The 24230-nt window shown below is 34.5% G+C and overlaps 1 protein-coding gene across 7 annotated transcripts in view; it reads right to left on the reverse strand.

Annotated features, from left to right (window-relative positions):
* Positions 1–24230, reverse strand: part of LMBR1 (limb development membrane protein 1) — a 194183-nt gene that overhangs the window by 90355 nt on the left and 79598 nt on the right. For 5 of the 7 annotated variants that reach the window (XM_069084512.1, XM_069084508.1, XM_069084518.1 and 2 more), the window contains one exon: positions 16920–17023. The exons of the other annotated variants lie outside the window; for them this stretch is intronic. In XM_069084512.1, the coding sequence (XP_068940613.1) occupies positions 16920–17023 (104 nt within the window). The remainder of the gene's footprint in view (positions 1–16919; positions 17024–24230) is intronic. 7 annotated transcript variants of the gene reach the window in all.

Below are 24230 nucleotides of genomic sequence, written 5' to 3' on the forward strand. Positions count from 1 at the left end.
TTGTGTTCCTTAGTACCTGGCAAAATTCCTTGCATTTAACAGGTACTCAAATAATTCAGAGAATCTCAGAGCCAGAAGGTACCTTATAAGTGACTTACTCCAACCTCACAGCCAATGTGGCCATGCCCTAGCCTTGGTGGGATGTTGTAAGGAGTATTTCTGCTCATACACCTTCTGTGACAGTACAGCTCCAACAAGTAACAGTGAAAATATTGATTCAGCTCAGATGCCATCTTCCCTCCCACCAGATGTTAATTCTCTCTCCACAGCCTATCTTTACTTACTTGGTATGCATATTACAATGATTTTCATAAATACAAGGATAGAAGAGGGATGGCTCTTTTGGGTTAAGTGACTATTTTAATTTTTGTTCTTTTACCTCCAGAACTTGTGCCTTGCATATCGCAGATGCCTAATGTTTGCTCAACTGAGTTTTACAGATGAAGAAACAAGGCCCACAAAGGTCAAGTGACTTGTCTAAGATCACACATTAGAAGAAAAACAGTAGAACTGAGATAAACTCATTTCTTCTGACTTCTAATCCAGCAATAGTTTCATTACACCACTCAGACTGATGAGTGAACTTGCAGGTGAGTATGGACACCAATGTTAACAAGCTCTTGGAAAGTATGCCTTCCCCTCCCCCCCAAAAAAAGAGGCACATAAAATTTGAGCAGGTAAAACTCTCATAATTTTTACCTAGGTTCAAGGTCAAGTTAGTGAGACTGGTTTGTTTTTCCCCAAAATACCTATTTCCCATTCCATTCAAAATTAAAACATTAACCTTTCTGTCTGTACCATCACATCATACCATTTGCTTTCTTTTTGCTTTTGCTCTGAACACACACAGACACACACACATATACATATGTTTACATAGTATATGCATATACACATATATACATATACTATATACACACATACTCTTCTATTTCCTCTAATTCTCATTCAAATGTTCTCATCCTCCATCATGCTTGCCTTTTTTCAGGCTTATACATTTTCTTACTAATGTATATCTCTTTTGAAAGTTCAGTTGTTTTTCAGTCATGTCCAACTCTTTGTGACCCCATTTGGGATTTTCTTGGCAAAGATACTGCAGTGGTTTGCCACTTCCTTCTCCACCTCATTTTACAGATGGGAAAACTGAGACAAACAGTTGGTTAAGTGACTTGTCCAGGATCACACAGCTAGCAAGTGTTTGGGGCCATATTTGAACTCACAAGGATGAGTCTTCCTGACACCAGACCTAAGGCTCTATCCACTATGCCACATAGCTGCATCTCTTTTGAAGAAATGCATAATCTTCAACTGCCACAGTTATAGAAAAATCGATAATATGTTAAATAAGGGGATTGACCCAAGGTCTCTTCTAGCTCTGAAATTTTGATCCTAAGATCCTATATAGGATTTCATTATGTATCAATGAAATGTATTAAAATTTTAAGTTCTCTGGTTACCCACATTTTGTACATGGGCATTTAGACATGTTAGGTTAAAAACAACAATAGCAATATTCTCCCTCAAGTCTTCAGTTTCCTATGCAGCACTTCAAAATCACATTTTGTTTTCTTCTGTAAAAATCGTTGGTTGTTGTAAAAATCGTATGACTCAACAGAAATGAGTGGCTGAGGATCACCCCCACGTTGGTTTTTACATTCTTGAATAAACTAAAAATTATAAATACTTTCAAAATTAAAAATAAGTTTCATTGTATTTAAAAATGTAAAAGGTATTCTTAGCTCACAGACCATATAAAAACATGCAGTTGGGCCAAATTTGGCCCTCAGACTGTAGACTGCTGACTCTTAACTTAGAGCATTTATAGCTTAAATTTCTTCCTCTGAAAACAGCCTTTTCATATCCTTTAACTAGTTAACTATTAGGGAAAGACAAATTTGAATTAGTTCCCTATATATCTTAGAAATAAGACCTTTTTCAGAAAAACTTGCTGCCAAGATTTTTCCCTATTCACTTGCTTCTCTTCTAATTTGAGTTAAATTGGTTTTATTTGTGAAAAAAACTTTAATTTTATACAATAAAAATTGCCCCCTTTACATTCTGTGTTTCTATCTTTTGTTTAGTCATAAACTCTTTATCTGTCCATAGATGTGACATAATTTCTTCCTTGCCCCTCTAATTTATGATGTCACCATTTGTGAAGTCATATATATGTGTAGAATTTTTCTGTGTATATAGTGTGAATGTCTAGTTTTTGCCAAACTGATTTCCAATTTCCCCAAATTTTTGTCAAATAGTGAGTTCTTGCCCCAGAAGTTGGGCTCAGCGAGATCTGAGTTCAAATCTAGCCTCACACCCTTACTATGTGACTCTGGGCAAGTCACTTAACCTCTCTCATCAATCTTTTCTCATCTATAAAATGGAGATAATATTATCTACCTCCTAGTGCAGTTGTGAAGTTCAAATGAGATGATATTTATAAAAACACTTAGTACAGTGCCTGGCACATAGCAAACACTATATAGATGTTAGTTAGCTATTAGCTGTCTATCAAACACTAGATTGTGATTATTTGCTTCTTTCTATTGTATACCTAATCTGTTCCAATGATCAATCTTTTTCTTACCCATTCAAAAGAAGGCAAGTTATTAATAATCATAAGACAAAAATGTTCCAAAACATTAATAAGAGAAATGCACTTTAAAAAAAAGAACTTAAGAGTTCTACATCACACCCATATGATTGGCCAAGAAGACAAAAAAAGGAAAATTATAATTGCTGGAAGTACTATGTGAGAGGACAGATACACTAATACAATGTGATTAGAGCTAAGAAATTGACTAACCATTCTGAAAAACAATTTGAAACTATACCCCAAGTCAGGTAACTGCGAATACCCTTTGACCCAATGATGCAACTTATATTTCAAGAGAACCAAGAAAAAAAATGGGCCCACATAACCAAAATTATTACAACAACATTTTGCTGTTCTTAATGTAATATTTGTGTCCCCAATGCCTAGTACAAGTAGTAGTACTTAATAATATATATTAATAATAATATATAACAAAAGTACTTAATAAATACTTGATTTACTGATTGCAAACAAAGTGGTCAACCATCAACTGGAGAATGGCCAAACAAATTATGGTATTTTAATATAATGGATCATTGTAATGAATGACAAATGGGACAGATTCAGAGAAACCTGAGAGGTTCTGAACAGACTGATGCAGAATGAAGTGAGAAGAACCAGGAGAACTACTTATACAATGATTATAACATTGTAAAGGAAAACAATTAGGAAATACTATGATCAATGTTGTGACCAATCATGATTCCAGAAGAATGATGATGAAATCATCTTCCCACTTCTTCACAAAGAGGTGATGAACTAGGTACAGAATAAGACATGTGTTTTTAGACATGGTCAATGTGTGGATTTTATTTTGCATAACTCTGCTTGTTTCTTAAGAGGAAAGGCTTTTATTTGGGGAGAAAGAAGCACTGATATTAGGAATAATATGATAGTGATACTAAAGGAAGAAAGAAGAATGTTGATGAATTATTTACAAAAACTGGGAACAGAAGTTCAGAAGATACAGAAAGACAGGAATGTTGGAACTACTATATTAAATTTGAAATACATAAAAATGTACGTGGTGATTTATTGTTTCATATGCAGTCATTTTTTAGTGATCTTTGTAAAGAACAACTTTCATAATTTCTTTTAAAAAAGGAAATATGGGACACAAAATTCCACATGTTAGACTAAGTGAACTCTGAGGCTATTTTCAATTCTGATTCTATGCCCTAATCTACTAATATAACATTCTCCTTCTCACTGAACTAACTTTATCTTAATTACTTCTCATATTATTTTCACAAAAGTTGATTTGTTGGTATCTTTTATGGTCCCAGACCCAGGTAGGGTTGCTCACTCAAGTCAATGGCTTTCCCAGGTACTAAAATTGCTAGTTAAGAGTTATGAACCTCTGCAACTCCATTATTCCTATTCTATTAAGGACCTGACAATAGTTAGGACAACTGGTGATGGCATAGAACGAAGTGGGAGACCTTGGCCTTTTTAAGCTAAGGCACATAACAAGCTCTTAAATGTTTATGGACTTGACTATTTAAATGATATATTTACTCATCTTTTTCCTTACCTACTGTCCCCTATCACCAAATGCCTATTGGATGTCTTAAACTGCATGTCCTATAAATATCTTAAATTCTACATTCCCAAAGCAGAACTCATTATTTTTCCCCCTAAACTTAGGCTGGCTGTGCCCCAGTATGTTGGCACATCCTGAGGCAAACATTTTGACTAGCCCTTCCCCCTTCCCTTCAAGTAATCCCATGTTCATGATTTGTTATCTTGTCTTTCAAGGAATCTTACATAATTTTGACACATGACTTCTTGTTGAAAGACAGTCCTTAAGGCAGCTTTTGAATGAATGACACATTTACTAATGCTTACTCTAGGGAAAGTACTGTGCTAAGCACTGCAGATTCAAAAAGAAAAGCCAAAAGTAAAAGAATACCCCTACTCTCATGGAGCTCAAATTCTAAGAAGGGAGACAACACCCATGGAAGGTTTTAGCTGGATGGAAAGGTCCCATGGTCCTAGACTTATTAGACCATGGCAAAACAGATGGAAATGCCTCTTCTTTAAGGTCATTTCTCCTAGTAAAATAGTTGTTTCTCACTTTGAATCACCTGAACAGTTACAAGGACTTTGGTGGCCAGAAAGTTCTTTTTGGAGTCTTTAGGAGCTATTACCCAGAGCACCTTCCCAGGATGATGGCTGCAGACAATAAGGAACATTGCTATGCCAATAGCTTTTGGTCTTAGGGTCCTAGCCTGTCTCCATCAGAGCACGAAAAGAGATGGGGTCAAGGTGATGGTGGTGGTGGTTTAACCTGTCTGGAACAGGCCAACTCCTGTCTCTCCTTCAAAGTGTCCTACTGTTTCAGCTATGCTTGTTTGTCTGCTACATGGGAAATACTGGCTGACATTTGTTGAGTAGGGCTGGCTCCCTCTCTCCACAAAATCTGCTTCCTTCAATGATGACTGTGAATTCTGGGTTGGCAAGGGGAGCAGAAGGAGCTCTTGTGTTCATTTTACCGTTGGTCACAGTGGATCGGCAGTTGCTAGTAGTGATGAGGAACGTGGGCCCATTCTCCACAATATCTCCCCACAATAATGACAGTGGAGGTTTAACTAGAAACATGTCTGGTTTGGGAAGGCACTGCTTTTGGGCTCATGGTCCTGGTCTGTGTCTGTGTCCATCGGCATACAAGAGGAGATAATGGCTAAAGTGGTAGCAGTGGTTCAACATGCCTAACATATGCTGTCTCCTGTCAGTCCCTTGGGGAGTCCCACTGGCTCAGTTAGGCTAACATGGCTGCTATGTGGATAGCAGTTGGTTAGGGGTTGGTGGGAATGACTGGCTCCTTTCCCACAGAACTGCTTCCCTCCTGGTTGTTGACTAGAAGAACTGCACTTGAAATGGGAACAGCGATGGTCTGATGGGTCTTGCCAATCCCAGGACTCCTATCCCTATTAAATTTTACTCTGCAGAATCAATGCCTTTTTGAGTAAATAAAATGTAAGAACAGTGGGACCTTGTATTCTCTACACTAGGGGTTTTTAACCTTTTTATGTTATAGAACTCTGGATGAGCCCACACATAGTGAAACCTATGGACTTTTTGTCAGAATTGTTTTCAAATTCATAAAAAATATATAGTATTACAAAGGGAATCAGTTATACTAAAATAGAGTTATCAAAAATTTTTTTAAAGTATACAAAGTTCAGGTTAAGAACCCCTGTTCCAGGGCGGCCAGGTAGCACAGCGAGTAAGAGCACCGGCTCCAGTGTTGAGAAGACCTGGAGATCGAATCCCGGGCTCAGACACTTAGCAAGCACCCAGAAACACCTGGCCGTGTAACCTTGAGCAAGTTACTTAACCCCAATTGCTTAGGGGCAGCCAGGTGGCTCAGCGAGTAAGAGCACCAGCTCCAGTGTCGGGATGACCTGGATCAAATCCGGGCTCAGATACTCAGCACCACACCCAGAAATAACTGGCCGTGTAACCTTGAGCAAGTTACTTAACCCCGATTGCTTTAAAAAAAAAAAACCAACCCCTGTTCCATACTTTCCAGTTTGGAAGCTCTAGATGTTAATGTTCCTTCAGTTGTCTGTGTGTGTGTGTCTGTGTGTGTATGTGTGTAAATAAGTTCTCATGTTTTTCCTACACTACTATCTTTTCCTTTTTTCAATATCAATTCCAGCACAGATCTTTTTTGTGTACATTTAATCTAATTCAGCTGCTTTTCTAATCTTTGTTCTTTTCAATGCCTCTCCTCTATTAGCATATCCATGAATGTAATGTTAAGAGTCCAGGTAAGGTGGTTCCACTGTCCTTGATGATAGAAAATTTTGTTATAAAATTTGTGCTGATCCTTTCCATTGTTCATGTATTTATCCTTGTTCAAATTTCATCCCTAAATGCCCTCAGGATGACTTTGCCTGGTTGGGTTTCTGGCAAAACTTTCTTTAAATTTAAACTTTTGCCCTTCACTGTTTCTCACTATCTTATTAGGCAGTGTTGTTCATAAACTTTTACCATCCTCATGAGATTTAATAAATAAGTGTACTTTTTCCTTTTTTAAGCTAATGTAGCCATTGGCCCCCATATCACATTGCCTGGCAAGTCAGTCAAGTGTTTGCTAGCTAAGGTGCATTTAAGGCTCTTTTAGTCTTGTTTAGTCTTATCAAGATGGAAAGATTTTTGCTTTTGTTCAGCAGCACAATATTGTTGGAAAATCTGTCTATATCTACAGAAGCTTATCACCAAATTGGTTGCTGAGTTATGAACTTTCAGCCATAGCCAACTCCTGAGTAGAAGACTACTAATCAATAGAGAAGTTTCAATCTGCTTCAGTGGAGGAAGTACTCCCACTAATGAAAACACAGATCCTACAAGGATTAAAATATAAACTTGATATACAAGGGTCAGTCAAGAAGGCAAATCAATAAATAAAACTTTGAAATAATTTGTTTTAGAACCATTAACAAAAGTACTGCCAACTTTACATTACAGAAACTGAGTACCACAAATTTATTTATAGTAAGGGTGTACAATAATTTGAATGCTACAAATTATGTGTATTTCCCTCTTTAAAAGACCTTATACTTACTAATTCCCCCGCATACATATATCAGTTGTCCTATTACAACTTTTTATCTCTAGCCCCTACCCCTTCGAACAATAAGAATTTATTTGTCCATCTTGTAAATAAATTCTCTTTTCTAAAAGAAAGTGTGTAAACTAATAAATTTTTAAGTAGTTGAATTTTTAATGGTCTGAGTTTTGAAAAGGGGTCTCTCATACTTCAATCTAAAATGTTAGCTCATGTCAAAACTACCAAACAATCCTGTCGCCTTTGATGTCTCTGCTTAAACAACCTTTGTCTCTGGTTACTAATGGAATTGAGTAAATGGGTTGTAATATAATGTAGCATGACTCTGTTATATACTGGTAAACATTTCATGGAGATCAGAGCATTAAAGTTGAAGTTCATGATGAATGAATGATTTTATAGGCAAATAAATATGAACTTAAATGCCAAATAAACTTAAGATTTTAACAATCCAAACTCTAGCCTATTTGGTGAGTCCTATTCACACAGGCCTGTGGGCATCCTAATTTGAACAGAAGTTCTCAAGCCACCATTAAATGTGACATTCAATTTTGGTTTCAAATAAAATTCACCCCCACCAATTTTTTCTCCAATTTAGGGAATTAGGATCTGAAAGGTAGTAATAATTTCTATTTTAATTGCTTCATGAACACTGGTCTATTGTAGCCAGTGAGTTTAATTAATAACAAAATTGTTTTTTGCTCACACCCTACAAAATTGATACCTTTCTATTTTAATATAGATGCCTAAATAATGGCATCATTATTCTAATCACATAAAATAAATGTTAAGGCTTAGTTAACTCTTTAACATAATACCTATATTAAAACATGTCATAAATTTATATAAACAAGTTGTCTCAACTTCACACTAATCAGTCACAATGTTGTTTCAATACTATATACAAAAAGAGATTGCATGTCTTATTTTTTCTGGTGTCTATTATATGACATTAACATAACTAGTACATAAACACAGACACAAATGATAGAACCCATCTTTAACTTTTGAAGTTTTTTTTTATAAAAGGAGAACATCATGATGAAACATTTATATGAAGTAACAGCTAAATCTGATTGATATTCTTTAACATATATTTGATTTTTCAAATTTTCAAAACAGTGTAAAAACCATGTTGAAAATGCTTTAATAATAATCACAGACACCATTCACATTTTTTAAAAGAAGTTTTGAGTATCTGAACATTGTTTCCTAAAGGGTACTTAGTTTTCATTAATAATGGTGACCAAAAAAATGAGTAAGATAAGAATAGGGTATTAAATTCTTATTATTAAAAGTCCACTTATAAAAAAAATTTTAAGATTAAATAAATTAGATTAACTAAGCACTCTTCTTTACAAATGTTTCTAGGTTACTTTAATCAGAAAATCAATATTCTACGTTTCAGCCCTTTAAAAACGTCTATTTACAAACAGCTATTTATTACAGTAGAATGGGAATACCAATAGAAAATTCAGCAAAGAAGCACTACCAGATTCTCATCCTTCTAATCTGGGGGTGAAGGGAGAAACTGGTTTTCGATTTTAGGGTTTTGTTTCATTTTTATTTTTTACATTCTCTTACAGCAAATTCCTGAATAAGGTCTTTCTTGAAGGTGAAAAGAAGACTGAATTAACACATAACAATAGCTGGTGAAATATTACTCTATTTTCTGTAATAAACACCATGATCAAAACATTATGTAAGTTAAATTTCCTTGAAAGGTTCCCAGCAGGAGTTTTCCTTTTTGTATGTGATTTCCTCTCACCCACCAAAACCATACCAAGTATGTGCATGTGCAACTAACACTAAGCAGCACTTCCTTAATCACTCATTTCCAACAATTTATGGATGATCAGTGGCAAAAACGAGCAAAAATAATGAAAGAATGCAATGAAAGCTCAATGAGACAAACAGGCTTGGACTTCCTACTCATTTCTGTGTCTCTTTAAGATGGAGGCCTGATACAAATTAGCCAGTGGAAAAAAAAGTCATCTGGTCATAAAATACAGTACAGGGTCACTTTTATGTAAGTTTGCCAAAAGGGACATAAACCAGGACAATTTCAAACTGTGACACAGGATAGAAACATATTAAAACAATCTTTGTTCCTCCTCTATTGTGCTGTCATGTTGCTCAGCTTTATAGACATTCTAAGCACCAGCACAGGCCTCTTCGCTTCCACCTGGTTCACCTAATTAATTAAGCAAGGAAGTTACCTCAAATTTTTGTACTATTTGCTTTTATTATCAAGCACTTCTTTTGAAGTTATTGGAGTTAACCTCTTAATCCTAAAGACTCTGTGTTGTGCTCTGAACATTTTGGGATGTCTGGATAATTTGGATAATTGGTCAGGATGTTGCTGTCGCTTATGTTAAATTTTATGCTGGTACTTCAAATACAAAGATAAGCATAAAGGTAAAGATACTATGTAAATACTCCTGCAAAATATTTTGATTTATCAATCTATTCTTAGACTTACGTTGCCATCATGTGGTTAAAAAAAGCTAACATTCATTTCTTCTAGATATTTTAAGTACAAAATAAGGGGCTGAAATAATACTTTAAAACAAGCGCAATACACAATAATCACATTTCTACTTTCCTATAAAAAAAAAACACTAGTCTGTGTTAATACCTTCAATTTCAAAGCTCATCATGATTAAGAAAACACATTCCAATAGGAATACAGGTAGTATCAAAGGAAGGGAGAATTAAACAGTTGTCTCTGGACTGCAGTTCCGTTGGCAAATACTTGCCTAACCTTTGGGTTCGGGGAGTTTGTAGGATTATAATTAATATCAAAGACTAAAGTAAAGTACCAGAACCAAAAACAACAACAACAACAAAACACAAAACAGGGAGATAGAACCGTTTCCCCAAGGTTAATAAATTAAGATAGGAACAAGATCTAAACTTGAGCTCAGATACAGAATTTAATATGATATACGTAAATCTAGAGAATACATGAAGCACATTCATTTCTAAGTTTCTCAATCCTAAATTGAATTCCTCTTATTTACTAAAAAACTACGTTTTTTTATCTATAGTCTTTATATTTTCTTAATTCTTAGGATTATAAACTAACGTGAAAGAGATGGTAGCAATAAAATGGAAACATACACAGTAGTAAGAAGAGAGAAGAAAGGCCATTTAATTTAGCCTTTTAAAAAAGACATAGTTAACCCCCCAGGCCTAATATGTCCTGTTTGAATTAACATAGTCGTTTAATTAAAAACTAAGCAGAGAATTGTGCTTAGTTTGATTTTCAATTCAAGCACTGCATCCGCCCATGGTGAGTAGCCAATTTCCGCATCAGCGCAATATGCAAGGAGCTGTTTTTAAAGCGGTTGCCCAGGGGAATCAATAGGAGTATGGTGGGGCCATATGCCATTTAGAGAATACACCAGAAACTCAAGAACAGTAAAATGGTACTAGGAGGGTGGTCAAAAGGGGTAAAAAAAAAAAAAAAAAAGGAAATCTGACTTAGCCTTATTATAGGTTTGGCATTAGTCAAATGATTCTACCTAACCCACCAATTTAGTTTCCTAATAACATAACTAACCACCTCTTTTTAATGCCAGTATGGAAACTGAACATTTCAAAATCTGTCCAATACATTTTGGGATTTAAGAAGACTGGGGGAAGAGTTTCTGTTTGATATGCTAGCCACCTATACTAATACTTTTAAACAGTTAACATGCCTATAGCTAATCACAGCATTGAACTTAAAGAAGCAAGCAATGATAACCAAATGGGAATGAGATGTATTAGGAGTAGTCATTCATCTACTGAATTCTGGTTTTAACTCAACCTATAGGCAAAAAAGAATAACATCTCCAGGTAAATAACATTTCCAGGTATAGTACAATTTAGAACTTGTACAAATTAAGTCCCTATGACTTCTCATCTTGAAAGATAAATGCCTTGGAAGTAATGAAGTATGTTATGAGAAAGAGTCAAGACATGGTATGCTTTGTCCATATACTTCACCTATACAGGTTTAAATGCTAGTGATTCTCTCAACTGTCATTGAGTTAAAACTGAGTAATGTGAATATTTTAAAATACACTATGCCTTCATTTAAATACTTCCTAGGTTATAATTTATACTCATTTGAGAAACTACATGCTGAGCCAATTGAATATTATATGCTAAGATTGTAATTCTTTCAACTATTCAATATTTATTTCACATAATTTTATTATAGTCTCATGCTTCTCTTTCACTAAACAAAAAAAAATTTTGAAATAGCCATTTCAAGAAAAATAACTCAAGAACTCAATAAGCTTAAATAACAGTCTATTTGTTCATGTTAAATTATGGGCAAGGTGTTATAGGCATGCAGGTATTTTATTGTATTGTCCATATAATCTGTTTTGTAGATACATATAGCATTATGTATGTATGCCCACACAGGCCTGTGGTTGGGTCTTTTACTACATATACCAATAGGCAAATTTAAAATATATTCTCTTTCAAATGCCTGGGTCTAAATTCACTATCATAAGCTTTCAGATATGAAGAAAACTAGTATTAGAGAGTAAATTCATTAATAGCTCATGTTATATGAAACAACAGAATTCAAGCTTAGATTATAACTTTACATGCCTAATTATTTTATGGGGTAACAAATTAGCATCATTTTTAACATTATTAGTAATTAATTATACTTCATTTATTTACTTTCTGGATATGTGTGCATGCATATATAGAAACTGACCATAGGTTAAAATAGCACTGAAATAATTATATCAATTTTTTTTTAAAGAAAGCTCTATTCATTTCCTTATACTTCTTCCATGTAATGATTTTTTCCCTTAAATTTTATTTGTCAAAACATACACCAAAATATAAGGTAGCCCTGAAAATATCCAATTATCAGATATAATAAAAACTAAAGAGAGAACCATTGTAAAAACAATTAAAAGACAATTGATCTTTCATAAAACGTCACTTAATTAAGATGATTATAGTTCATGCAGTTGTTAATCCTTACAATAGTGGAACAACAACAATGCTTACAATAGTTGGGATATAATACAGTAAAAAAGAAGAAACTTCCCCTTGACTTTTCTATATATTTCTAATTAACCTATCTAGTCTTATAAAAATGAAAGAACACATACTTTTAAATCTATATTCAATTCATATTTAACATACTGAGAAAAGGTATAAAACTTTTTGCAGAAATAGATGTTCATCTTAAATTTCTGTAATACAGGATTATGCTGTGATAAGGCATTTCATACTTCAACTTAAAATTATGCATCACAAAATAAAATTTATATAAAAACTAAATAACAATATATCAAACTTTAATATAAACATTATTAGCTCTCAGTGTCTATCAAGACTGCCAGTCTTAGAAATAGTTAATCATAGCATTAAACTCGAATAGTTATTCACCTCCTAGACTCTGATTTTAATTCAACTTATAATAATAAGCAAAGAGAAAACATCTCCAAGTGTAACACAATTTAGAACTTGCAAAAAGCAAATTCTCTATGACCTATCACCTAGAAAGAATAATCTTTTCAAAGTACTGACATGGTACGAGAAAGATTCAAAATATATCATCACCTTTTTCTCAAACTAAACTGCCAAGCATTCAAACTCTACTGAAGAGAGTGCAACTGTGATGGACTGGCCATACTGTTCAAATGCCAAACATACACCTGCCAAAAAGACTATTTTACAGAGAATTCACACAGGACAAGTGATCACATGGTGGTCAGAAGAAGGGATACAAGGACACTCTCAAGGTCTCTCTTAAGAACTTTGAAATCAATTGTGTGACATGGAAGACACTGACACAGGACCGCCCAGAATAGCATATCCACATCAAAGGCAGCACTGTGCTCTATGAGCAAAGCAGAATTGAAGTAGCTCAAAAGAAATGCAAGATGCACAAATTTAGAGAATCTACCCCAAAAGTTCCCATGGACTATTTGTGCCCCACCTGTCTGATCAGCCACAGTCAGATGTAATGAAACTTGACTCTAGCATAGCGATGTCATTTTGGTCCTCTTCAAGAATGAAGGACAACTAACCAAAAGTTCACCTATACAGGTTAAGCATATAATGTTTGTGATTAACTTATAATGTTTAGCAGGTACAAACAAATGGATGAATTGTATTAGGTGGTGCAAAATGCAAAAAAAAAAAATTGTACATGGTCTAGGAAACTTTCCCAACTACAAAGCTGCCTTATTCAGTGCCAGTCTATATCTCATTGCTAAAAAGTTCAATATGTATACCTTCTATTAAGCCTTGAGTCAAAGACAGACTCTCTATGTCCTTTCTATGTGCCATCATTATGGTGGGCAAGTTCTCAAAAAATATCAGTTCATTATAACAAGGAGGGACATTGTGGTACAGCAGAAAGAACAATAGGAAGTAGAAGGTACTGGCTACAGCTGTGATTGTACTCCATAGCTGTACAACCACGACTGCTTTTCTTCTCTGAGACTCAACAGCCTTCATCAATCAACAAGAATTTATTTAAGCTCCTATTATGTGCTAGGCTCTGTGCTAGGTGCTAGGGATGCAAATATTATGAATTATGCAATCTCTACCTGTGAGGGGAATTTATATTCTAACAAGAGAGACATAAGGTAAACATAATACCAAATGTGATGATGGAAAAGCAAGTATCCTAAATATAAAGTGTTGGGCTAATGATTTTGAGTGCAGTAGAAAGCACACTGGACTTGGAAGTTAAAAAACCTGCATCTGAATCTAGGCTCTGCCCCTTTATCTAATCTAAGCTTTACCACTCTGCCACTGGCAAATCCCTTACACTGAGCCCCAGTTTCCTGTTCTGTAAAAATGGAGATAAGACTTAAACTATCTACCTCACGTTGTTCTTGTAAGAATCAAATACAACTGAATATGGGGAAAACAATTTGTAAACTTAATTTGCTACATAAATATGCTAGTATTATTGTTAATATAATGACAACTAGTGTTTATATAAGTGCTTCAAGGTTTACAAAATGCTTTACATGTTTTATTTCATCTGATTTTCACAACTCTAAGATGGGTGTTATTATTACCCATATTTTGTACTTAGTGAATTTAATAACCAGAAGTTATCAACAATAGGTAGTTCATCAAATTCTTGGAGTTTATATGTATCACATGATTTGCTATACATGTATCTTGATATAAATAATACTGAACTACATAAATTCATACTGTATAGCCAGCTACTCATTACTTCTAATTCTAAAAGAAGTCGTTCAAGCCACTGTACCACTTTCAGCCACTTCCAGATTTTGTGGTTACTAGGCATTATCAGAAGAGTTCAGAAAACTGGTAAAGCATCAGGTTTAGTATAAGAACTAAATCTGAATAATCAAAAATGATACCCTAGAGAGACATAACTTAAAAACTTGAGAACTACACTGACCAAAAATAATCGCAGAGAACTGAAGATAAAGCATACTATCCATCTCTTGACAAAGAGATGACAAATTCAAGATTCAGAATGAGACTTACATTTTTGGAAATGGGAAAGATAGAATTTGTTTTGTTTAACTATGAATATCTATTATAAGGGTTTGGGGTTGTTGGTTTTTTTTTTTTAACTGGGGTAGGAGAAGGGAAAGAAAATAAATGCTTGTCAGTTGAAAAAATAAAATAAACCCTGGGGTGGCTAGATGGTGCAGTGAATAGAGCACTGGCCCTGGAGTCAGGAAGACCTGAGTTCAAATCCAGCCTCAGACACTTAACACAAAAACTAGTCATGTGACCTTGGGCAAGTCACTTAACCCCAACTGCCCTCCAAAAAGAAAAAGAAAAGAAACCCAATCCATTAATGTTGAATGCTAGAGCTCCATATTAGTCCCCAAAATATCTTCATGATAGACATACAAAACATTAATCATCTCATGTTAGCAATTTTCCAACACAGAAATATAAAATTTCTAATCACTTACTCAAAACTACTGATATCTTCTGGCTCTCATGAGAAACTAACATTTTTTAGGCTCAATTCCTTTAATTCATGTTACGTATAACTCATTTCTTTTTTATCTCAACCTAAAACTTAAGTACTTCCAGTTCCTTTGCTCCTACAGTAAAGCCCTCATCCCCATGTCATAGCATGCTGTGTATAGACAGTCTCAAGGTCTTGAAGAATCTGTCACTTCACTGCAAGTTTGGCCAGAGCTTAAAAACCAGACAGGATTCCAACCTAAACAAGGTGAGAGAGGTTCACAAGCAGAAAAGTCATAGAACATCAAGAATTCTTCCGTGATATCAAGCCTCAAACATCATCCACTCAATCCCTGAGGCCTTGCAAACTGGACTGATTGAGAAAAATGCCCAAAACAAGAAAATCACAAATCCTTAAAATACTGAAGGGCAGTTAAGGTGTAGAAGCTAAGTGAGGGTCATAAAGAGGAAGGTCTATATCAAGAGATACAGGTAGCTTCTCCCCCAAAAAAGCCAAAATGTATTCTATATAAAGAGCAAAAAATTACCTTTATCAATTTACTCTACTTCTCCAGATAGTATCACTAAAGCAATTTCAAATATCAAATCCTATAGTGATTGCAGTGATTGACAAACAAGTTAACTAAAACAAATAACTCAATAGGGAAATAGTTGTTAATTGAAAAAATGGTCATTCAACTTAGATAACAAGGAATAATGATAGGAAAACTCCAAAATTACCCAAACTAATTTATCATATAAACCAACCTTAAATTTTAAGTGATAAAATTAAGTTACAGTTCGTAAACAGTGAATTAAATAAAACCACCACCACAAAAAAAAAATCAAAACTGAAGACAGTAACCTAGGGTGATCATCAAGCCCATGACCACAGTATAGGGAGGAGTTAGTTAGATTCTCAAAGTAGAGACAACAATGATATCTGTATCTCATTGAGTCATAGTATGTCAGAGCTCAGAGACAAATGAAGTTACTTGTCTAAGATCACAAAAGTATCATTATGTGAGAAAGCTAGAATTTTAATCCAGGCCATTTTTACCACTAAATATAACAGAAATCGTGTCAATTTATATCTGTACTTAATCATTCATCTAAAGGATCACCGTGTCAATTTACTCCTATACTTACTCATCTAAAGTAAAATCATAAGCTCACAACTATCTACACCTTTGATATACTCAATAACATTTGATGATTTTATGGGTTGTAAATATAAGCAATTTTCCTTTTAAGATTAGGCATAAGAAGAAAATTTAACTCCTGAATTTTTGTGAATTCTTAATTAATAATTTTAAGAGAGAATTTGGGGGGATCAGTTTTCCTATCCACTCACTTCTAATTCTCCCACTTTACCTCAAACATCAGTAAAAATTTCCAACTTGATAAGAATTATAACATTTTATCACTCTTTATTTGATTTTCTAGGCCAACTCTCAAAACATACTCTTTAAGATGTGTTAATGGATGTATTTTAACTTAATTTGGACAAATGTTATCTTCAAAACAAAAATTTAATTTAGAATAGACATTTTTAAATAACTATAAAAATACTGAGCTAGGAATCAGAAAAGACTAACAGCTCTTATTTCATATGAACAAAAGAAATGACAAATTTTCAGATATATTAAAACATTAATGATAGCACAACTTAAAAGATAGATTTTCTCAATGAACATATAACAAACTGAAGTTGATAAAAACATTTTTCTAATATCACTTGAGATTTATTTTCTTTTTTTAGATTTATTTTCTTAACTAAGATATTCTAGAAACATAAGTAATATTTACCTTCTTCAGCCCAGCAAAACCCTCTGATTCCAGAAAGAAAAAGGCAAAAGGCATCAACACAAACAAACAAAGGTTGGAAAAGAGAGAGGCAAGATTCCACAAACCTAAAAAAGAATGGAGGGAAAAGAGGGAAAAAAATTATTTTAAAGGTTTATTACGGAAATGTTAAAAGAATAAATAATAGCTCCAATTGCCCGATTTAGTAACAAAGTATCCTTGTAGTAACATAATTCCATAAATGTATTCAAATCATTTGGTCCATTGAGGGGAGTGAGCACATAAATACTGATCATCCACCATACCCTAAAGGTGAAAGGAGATTTACCATATAACAAATGTGAGCAGATATCCAAAGACACAAGCTATTGAAAAGAAAAAAACAATCAAAATAAAAAAACATCACAACTGCACATTTAAATTCTCTCAACAGTCAATCTCAAATGATCAAAGGAAGAGTATCCATCCAGAAAGATGCAATTCTGAGATAATTCATGTCTATATGAGTGACATTGGCTAAAAATAATATCTGAGGGGCGGCCAGGTAGCACAGCGAGTAAGAGCACTGGCTCCAGTGTTGGGATGACCTGGATCAAATCTAGGCTCAGATACTCAGCACCACACCCAGAAATAACTGGCCGTGTAACCTTGAGCAAGTTACTTAACCCCAATTGCTTATAAAAAAAAAAAAATAATATCTGAAATATATTTACCAATGTTACCAACAAAACCCATTCAATTTTAAAGCACACAATAATTTTAGATCATATAAAGGTACTGCCTACAACAGAATGATGACAATAAACACCAAAATCAAGTATCACAAAAATACCACATTGCATACAAAACATTTAAGAAATATCAAAACTGATTACAATAAAGGGATATCCATCTGGTTCAAAGATTTTATTCTTTAATATTACTGAAAACTAGACCTAACTAATTTTCACTAAGCAAAAGAAATTTATGATAGCAAAAAAGAACCTCTATTCATCTGCAATAAGAAACTTTTTTAATAAAGAAATTTTAAAATGCATACTTGGGTGATAAATGACAAATCTGTTAATACTTCAGTGGCATATGGATAGGCTACAATTTGAATCACTGGAAGGAGTAACTACATCAATAAGCTTTTAGACCCATCCAAGTATCAAAGCACAGTTTTAATATTAAAGGCATTCCATACAATTAATTATTAATTAATTAAATGTATTAATTATATTTATATAGCATAATTTTTTAAAGTTTGGTGACCCAAATATGCTACATGTAAAACTTTCAGTTAACTAAAATATATGGCTTATTAGGGCAAATCATTCTGCAACAATTTTAAATAAATGCTTATCAAAATGGAAAACCACAAAATGAAATGACATTATTAACAATTAATACAGGTTCCCTAAGAATTCATTTTATTTAACAAGAATGACTAATAAAATCTAATTATTGTATTTCTAGAAAAATCTAAATAGATTTTATCATCAGGTAAGCATAAATATCATTTATGCATTATCTCCAGGAAATAAACTATTTCATTTAAATTAAGTTTCTAGATAATAATATTCATATTTTAATAGCACTAACAAACCTATAATAAGGTAATGCAAGTATTATCTTCCTTGTTTTTAAAGCTGAGGAAGCTAAAGCTGATAGAATTTAAGGAACTTGCCCAAGGTGACACTACAAGTAAATGGCAGAGATTACAGTGCTTGTTCCACAATAATGCATAGAGGCACAGATCACTGAAATATCCTTTAAAGAGTTAAACCATTTGTTTTGACCATTTTAATAGAAAATTTTCAAAAATGTTTATATATGCACCCAGGAGAAGAAGGAAAGCAGTCCAAAGTACTCAATTTCTTTGATAAGTTTTGCTATCCAAGATATATAAGCAATTAACAAAAAAGACTAATAGCCATTACCCAAGAGGCTGAAGGATATAAGTAGTTCTCCACAGAAGAAGTATTAACAACCATATGAAATAATGCCCCAACTCACTAATAAGACAAATGCAAATCGAAATAACCCGTAAGTTTCACTTCACATCTGCAAACTGGCAAAAATGACAAAAACGGCAATAACCAATGTCAGAGGGATAATGGGATGATATACACACACTTGTGCATTGGTGGAGCTGTAAAATGGTACAACTCTTTTGGAAAGCAAATTGGAATTATGCAAATTAAATTACTAAAATATCCATACACTTGGCCATTCCATCATTACACTTATATCCTAAGGAGCCACGGATAAGCAGAAAGTTCTTATGTACACCAAAGTACATAAGGCAGAACTTTTTGTGATAGCAAAGAATTGGTAGAAGTAGAAGCTTCCTGATCAGAGAATGCTAAACAAATTGTGGCATATGAAAGTGATGGAATATTAATGTTATAAGAAAAATTAATACAATAAATAGAAAAACATGGAGAGATCTATATGAACTGATGCAAAGTAAAGCAAGCAGCTTCAAGAAAACAATATGCATCAATATAAATGGAAAGATCACAAAAAAATCAAAAATGTAGCAAAATTATAAAGATCACACACGAAATGAAAGAGATTTAAGAAAACATTCCCAACCCACTCCTTTTCGGGGCAGGAGGTCCACAAGTGTTACACATTGCACATGTTTTCAGACTTTGTCAATGTACTGATCAGAGCTACTGAAGTTTTTCCTCTTTTTCTCTTTTTTTGTCTTTAAAATATACTATTTGTTATATGGGATGGCTCTCTTGGAGAGACAAGGAAGGGTTACTGAAGAAACTATGATAATGATAAACAAAAGGCATCCCTAAAGTTTACTTTTAAAAATGCATTATGTAGGAGCAGCTAGGTGGCACAGTGAATAGAGCACCGGCCCTGGAGTCAGGAGAACCTGAGTTCAAATCCAGCTTCAGACACTTGATGTATTTACTAGCTGTGTGACCTTGGTCAAGTCACTTAACCCCATTGCCTTGCCTTCCCCCCTCCAAAAAAAACTGCATTACGTCTTTGCCTTCTTAAATATACTGAATAGAATTTAACCTTTCTATAAATGATAATAATACAGGTTTGGACACATAGCCATTATTATTCTATGCTATCTTCAGGGCCCATTAAATTGCTTAGGGCCGTTTGTCCCTATACTAAATTGAGTCTATTATTTGATCTTCATTTCAAAGAGGACCAATAACATTATAGGTGATGTCTTAACTTGTGCATGAATTGGATTCTAAGTGAGGCAGAGTTATACAAAGTCATCAGTCTCACTCTCTCTTCCAGAGTCATCAAAGTCTAGTGGAAAGACAAAAGTCAGGAAGACTGGCAATGGCTATACCTTGACATCTTTGATGCCTGATCAAGCTTTAAGCACTCCCCAGTACCTGCTTCAGCCTACACAGGTATTATTTTCATTCACCCATTCCTCTGGGAGAGTAGACACACACCCCTCTAATTCATCAAGAGATCTGAGGCCCATTGGTTACCCTCAACCTGGTTTAAGCTATCTGCCAAGACAGTTTAACCAGGTTGAGGATGGTGCGCATGCTACAGTTTCTTAGACTCACAGGTGAGAGTTGGGTGGAAGGTGGACAACAAAAGTGGATAAGCAGCTCTGAAAATGGTTCCACAGAACTCACACTAGAGATACTGGTCCTCTCGGAACACCCCATGTACCCCTCCTACACTAAATAGCCCTTACTAAATAACTTTTTTTTTAGTTGCATCCAATTTTTTTAAATTAATTCTTTGTCCTTTTCCTCACTATAAAGCTATTATTGTACCTACCTTTAGCAACACATTCCTTTTCCTCACAGAATTTGTGAGAATCAAATAAGATAACATTTTTAAAGTTCTTCACTCTTGTCTAAAGCATAGTAGGTGCTTGATAAATGGTCATCTCTTCCCTACTTACCACCTTAACAATTTGCTGTTTCCAATACACAATATGATCTAGACAACCTGATAATTAAGTTCATCCAAATTTTGTACAGTCAGAATTTTGTACACAATGATGTCTAAGCAGGGGCCACTCCTATGAGTAAAGTTCCTAAACTTTGGTTTTAGGACTTTGGGTGACTTTTACTTTGACAGCTCAGAGGTCTTTTTTGGCTCTCAGCTCTGTTCAAGTTCGTGAAATATGTGAGATAGATAAGTGAAGTGTAGACGGAAATAAACTATGAAATTTTGGTATGCCAGAAAACAGGTTTTTACACACTCCTTCAACTTGGTGGGAGGCAGATTATAGGTCTCTAACCCCACTCATTTATAGAAAACAGGATTTTATGTATTTGCAAAAATGGTACATAGGATGGAGCAGGTGTAAATGAGCAGCAATCTGCACCATTGCATTTATGTTTGTAAGATCCATATGAATATCTGAGCATGGGAGAAATCTTGCTGGAGGAGAATCATTAAGGTAACAGCAAGTGTAAAATGCCTTAAACTGAAATTATAAGATTAAATTGTCAATATACTGAAACTATGGCCAAATTAGATAAATCCATTTGAATTATAAAATAGATTCTTAAATTGTGCAGAGTTGAGGGAAGAAAGTGGGGATACAGAAAGGAACAGGAAAGAGGTCCTTTCCCAATAAAGAACTAGGTAAATGAAAAAGGACATTGGTTCTGGCTTCAAAGAGTTGACTTTGGAGTCAACTCTCTCCACTGACATTTACTACTGATATGACCTCAGGTGAGTCACTTAACTTCCTTTGGTCTCGATTTTCTCATCTGTAAAATGAGGGAGTTGGTTTAGATAGTCTACCGGGGCGGGGGGGGGGGGAACCTGTGACCTCAAATGCAGCCCCCCTTTGACTGAATCCAAACTTCACAAATATAGCCTTGAGGTCACAGATTCCCCATCCCTGGTCTACTGCCTACAACCATAAAGCTAAGGGTTGTTGCTGTTGTTTTCCATCCTACATTTTCTTTCTTTTTTTAATCCTTCATTTTCAAAGAGAACCAACTGACACTACAGGTGATATCTTGACTTGCACATAAACTGGATTTATGTGAGGCAGAGTTGCACAAAGTCAACAGCCTCATTCTCTCTTCCGGTGTCATCAAAGTCCAGTGACAAGACAAAAGTCAAGACGGCTGGCTACAGCCCAGGATGTAGTAGATGACCTCAGTGTTCTCAAGGGCCAAGTGCTCTACAGCACCAGCTTCAGCCATCTTCACTGCCATTGGAACAAATTGTTCTCATCAAGTCATTTCACTGGGGAAGTCTTCACATGTTTGGAGTAGACATCCCTCTACCTCAGCAAAGGGTTTGAGGCCTGTCACTTACCCTCAATTTGGTTTAACCCATCTGCTGAGATGGTTTTACTGAGGTGAGACCACTATGCATGCTACAACTTCTTGGAGGCACCGAAAAAAAAAAAAACACACACACATACACAACTAAGAGTATCAAATGATCAAAAGATATATAATGATTATATGTCATTTGCACAAGCTTAAAGGCCAGAAAATTCATAATCCTTCCACAAATAAAAACAAAATACATTATTTCTTGATTGCCAAAAAAGACTTATCTTTTATCATTTTTCCATTACATAATGTTGCTTTCTACAGTTGTGTGTATCCTAGAAAAGTGGCATACGTGATATCTTACTAGCTAGATTATCTAATGATTAAGTCTGAGCCAGAAAACTTACAATAAAATCTGAATCATCTATGCCAACAGAAGGCATTTATGACAACAGGTAAACTAAAAATAATTTATATTTGGCTCTGGGAGGTATTGATAATAATTAAATTTAAATGTTTATTGGTTTATTTTTCACTTCATATACCTTTGTTTAAAGTACAGTTCCAACAAGATATAATGGTGTCATATCTTTTGCAGCAGTTAAGCTCTCAAGTCAGCAAATAAGGCAGAAATTACACATAGCTTAGATTACCATTGAAAAATCTCTTAAACTACCTGGTTGTCAGTAGAAAGGACCCAGGATCTCTTTGTTATTATTTGTTATTTGCATCTATGTTATTTTATTTTTGAACTTAAGCACCAATAAAATAACATTTTCACATTCATAACAGAACACAAAAAAGGACTGTATATGAAACACTGAATGCTTTCATCTCACTTGTTTTTTAAAAATATATAATCAATTCCATACTTTAAAAACCATCCTGTTTTCTTCTGAACTTTCTTTTATTCTCTTCTGTGCATTTTTAAAGATGTTTTAACAGCTTCCCTTTATTTGTATAAACATTGATACCCCCATTTTTAAAAAGAGAAAGGAAAAAAATCCCTGTAACAAACATTTATTTATTCATTTATAGGTTCATTCATTCATTCATTTATGGGCATGGCCACTGGGTAGATTAGGTTTGTTTGACCATCCTTGGGCTTTCTCTAGAACCCTTCATGAGAGAGCCCTGCAGACTACTTTTGTCCATAGCTCTTATCTGGTCCCACTCAGAGGCTTGTTTGCCTGTATTGGCACTAACTTTTGATGGTGGCCCCTTTTTCTTTTGCCTGAATGCTGATGACTGACTTTTTGTGCAGTCCCTTGGTGGAAGAAGTCACTTATTATACTCCTTACTATATTACTGGGGGGAGGAAAGAAATGGGAATTTAAAAACTAGGAATCTCTCACAGCTTTAAAACTGACCTGCCCCTGTTATCTGTTTATATTCTTTCCACTTCACTTCCCAACAAAATTCCTGCTCATAATAGGGAATAGACAGATAAATTTAATAAAATCTTCCATGCAAGCAGCAAAAGTAATATTATTAAGGCACAGTTCTATGTCACTCTACTAGTCAAAAAAAAAAACCCAATCATGTCCTATAAGGTCAAATATAAACTCTTTTCTTCAGCATTCAAGAACTGACTCCAGCTTTCTTTTCCAGCCTTATTATACATTATTGATTTCCCTACACTTCATGGTCCAATCAAACAGACCTTCTTGTTGATCCTCACAACATTCTGTCTCCAGTTCTATGCCTCTACATTGGCTGCCTCCAATGCCAAGAATATATCCCCTCCTTATCTCCCACATTTAGAATTCCTATTTTGTTTCAAAGCTCAACTCTAGCACCACCTTCTAAATGAGACTTTTCCTCATTCCTCCAGTTGCTAAGTGTTTTCTCTTCAAAAATAACCGTATATTCCGTGCATCTTTTTGAAAGCCATATATGTAACTGTTGCCTTCTCCAACAGAATATGAGCTTCTTGAAGGCAGAGACTGCTTCATTTTTGTCTCTGTATCATAAGCAGTGCCTGGCACAATCTAAGCTTTCAATAAATGCTTATTGATTAAGAAAGAAATTACATATTGGTTTAACTGAAACTATGTTACAGTGCTAAACTACTTCAGAA

Source organism: Petaurus breviceps, unplaced genomic scaffold (assembly GCF_028583685.1).
Source record: "Petaurus breviceps papuanus isolate PSGF00001 unplaced genomic scaffold, PetGlider_PUasm1.0 115, whole genome shotgun sequence".
Classification (NCBI taxonomy): domain Eukaryota; kingdom Metazoa; phylum Chordata; class Mammalia; order Diprotodontia; family Petauridae; genus Petaurus; species Petaurus breviceps.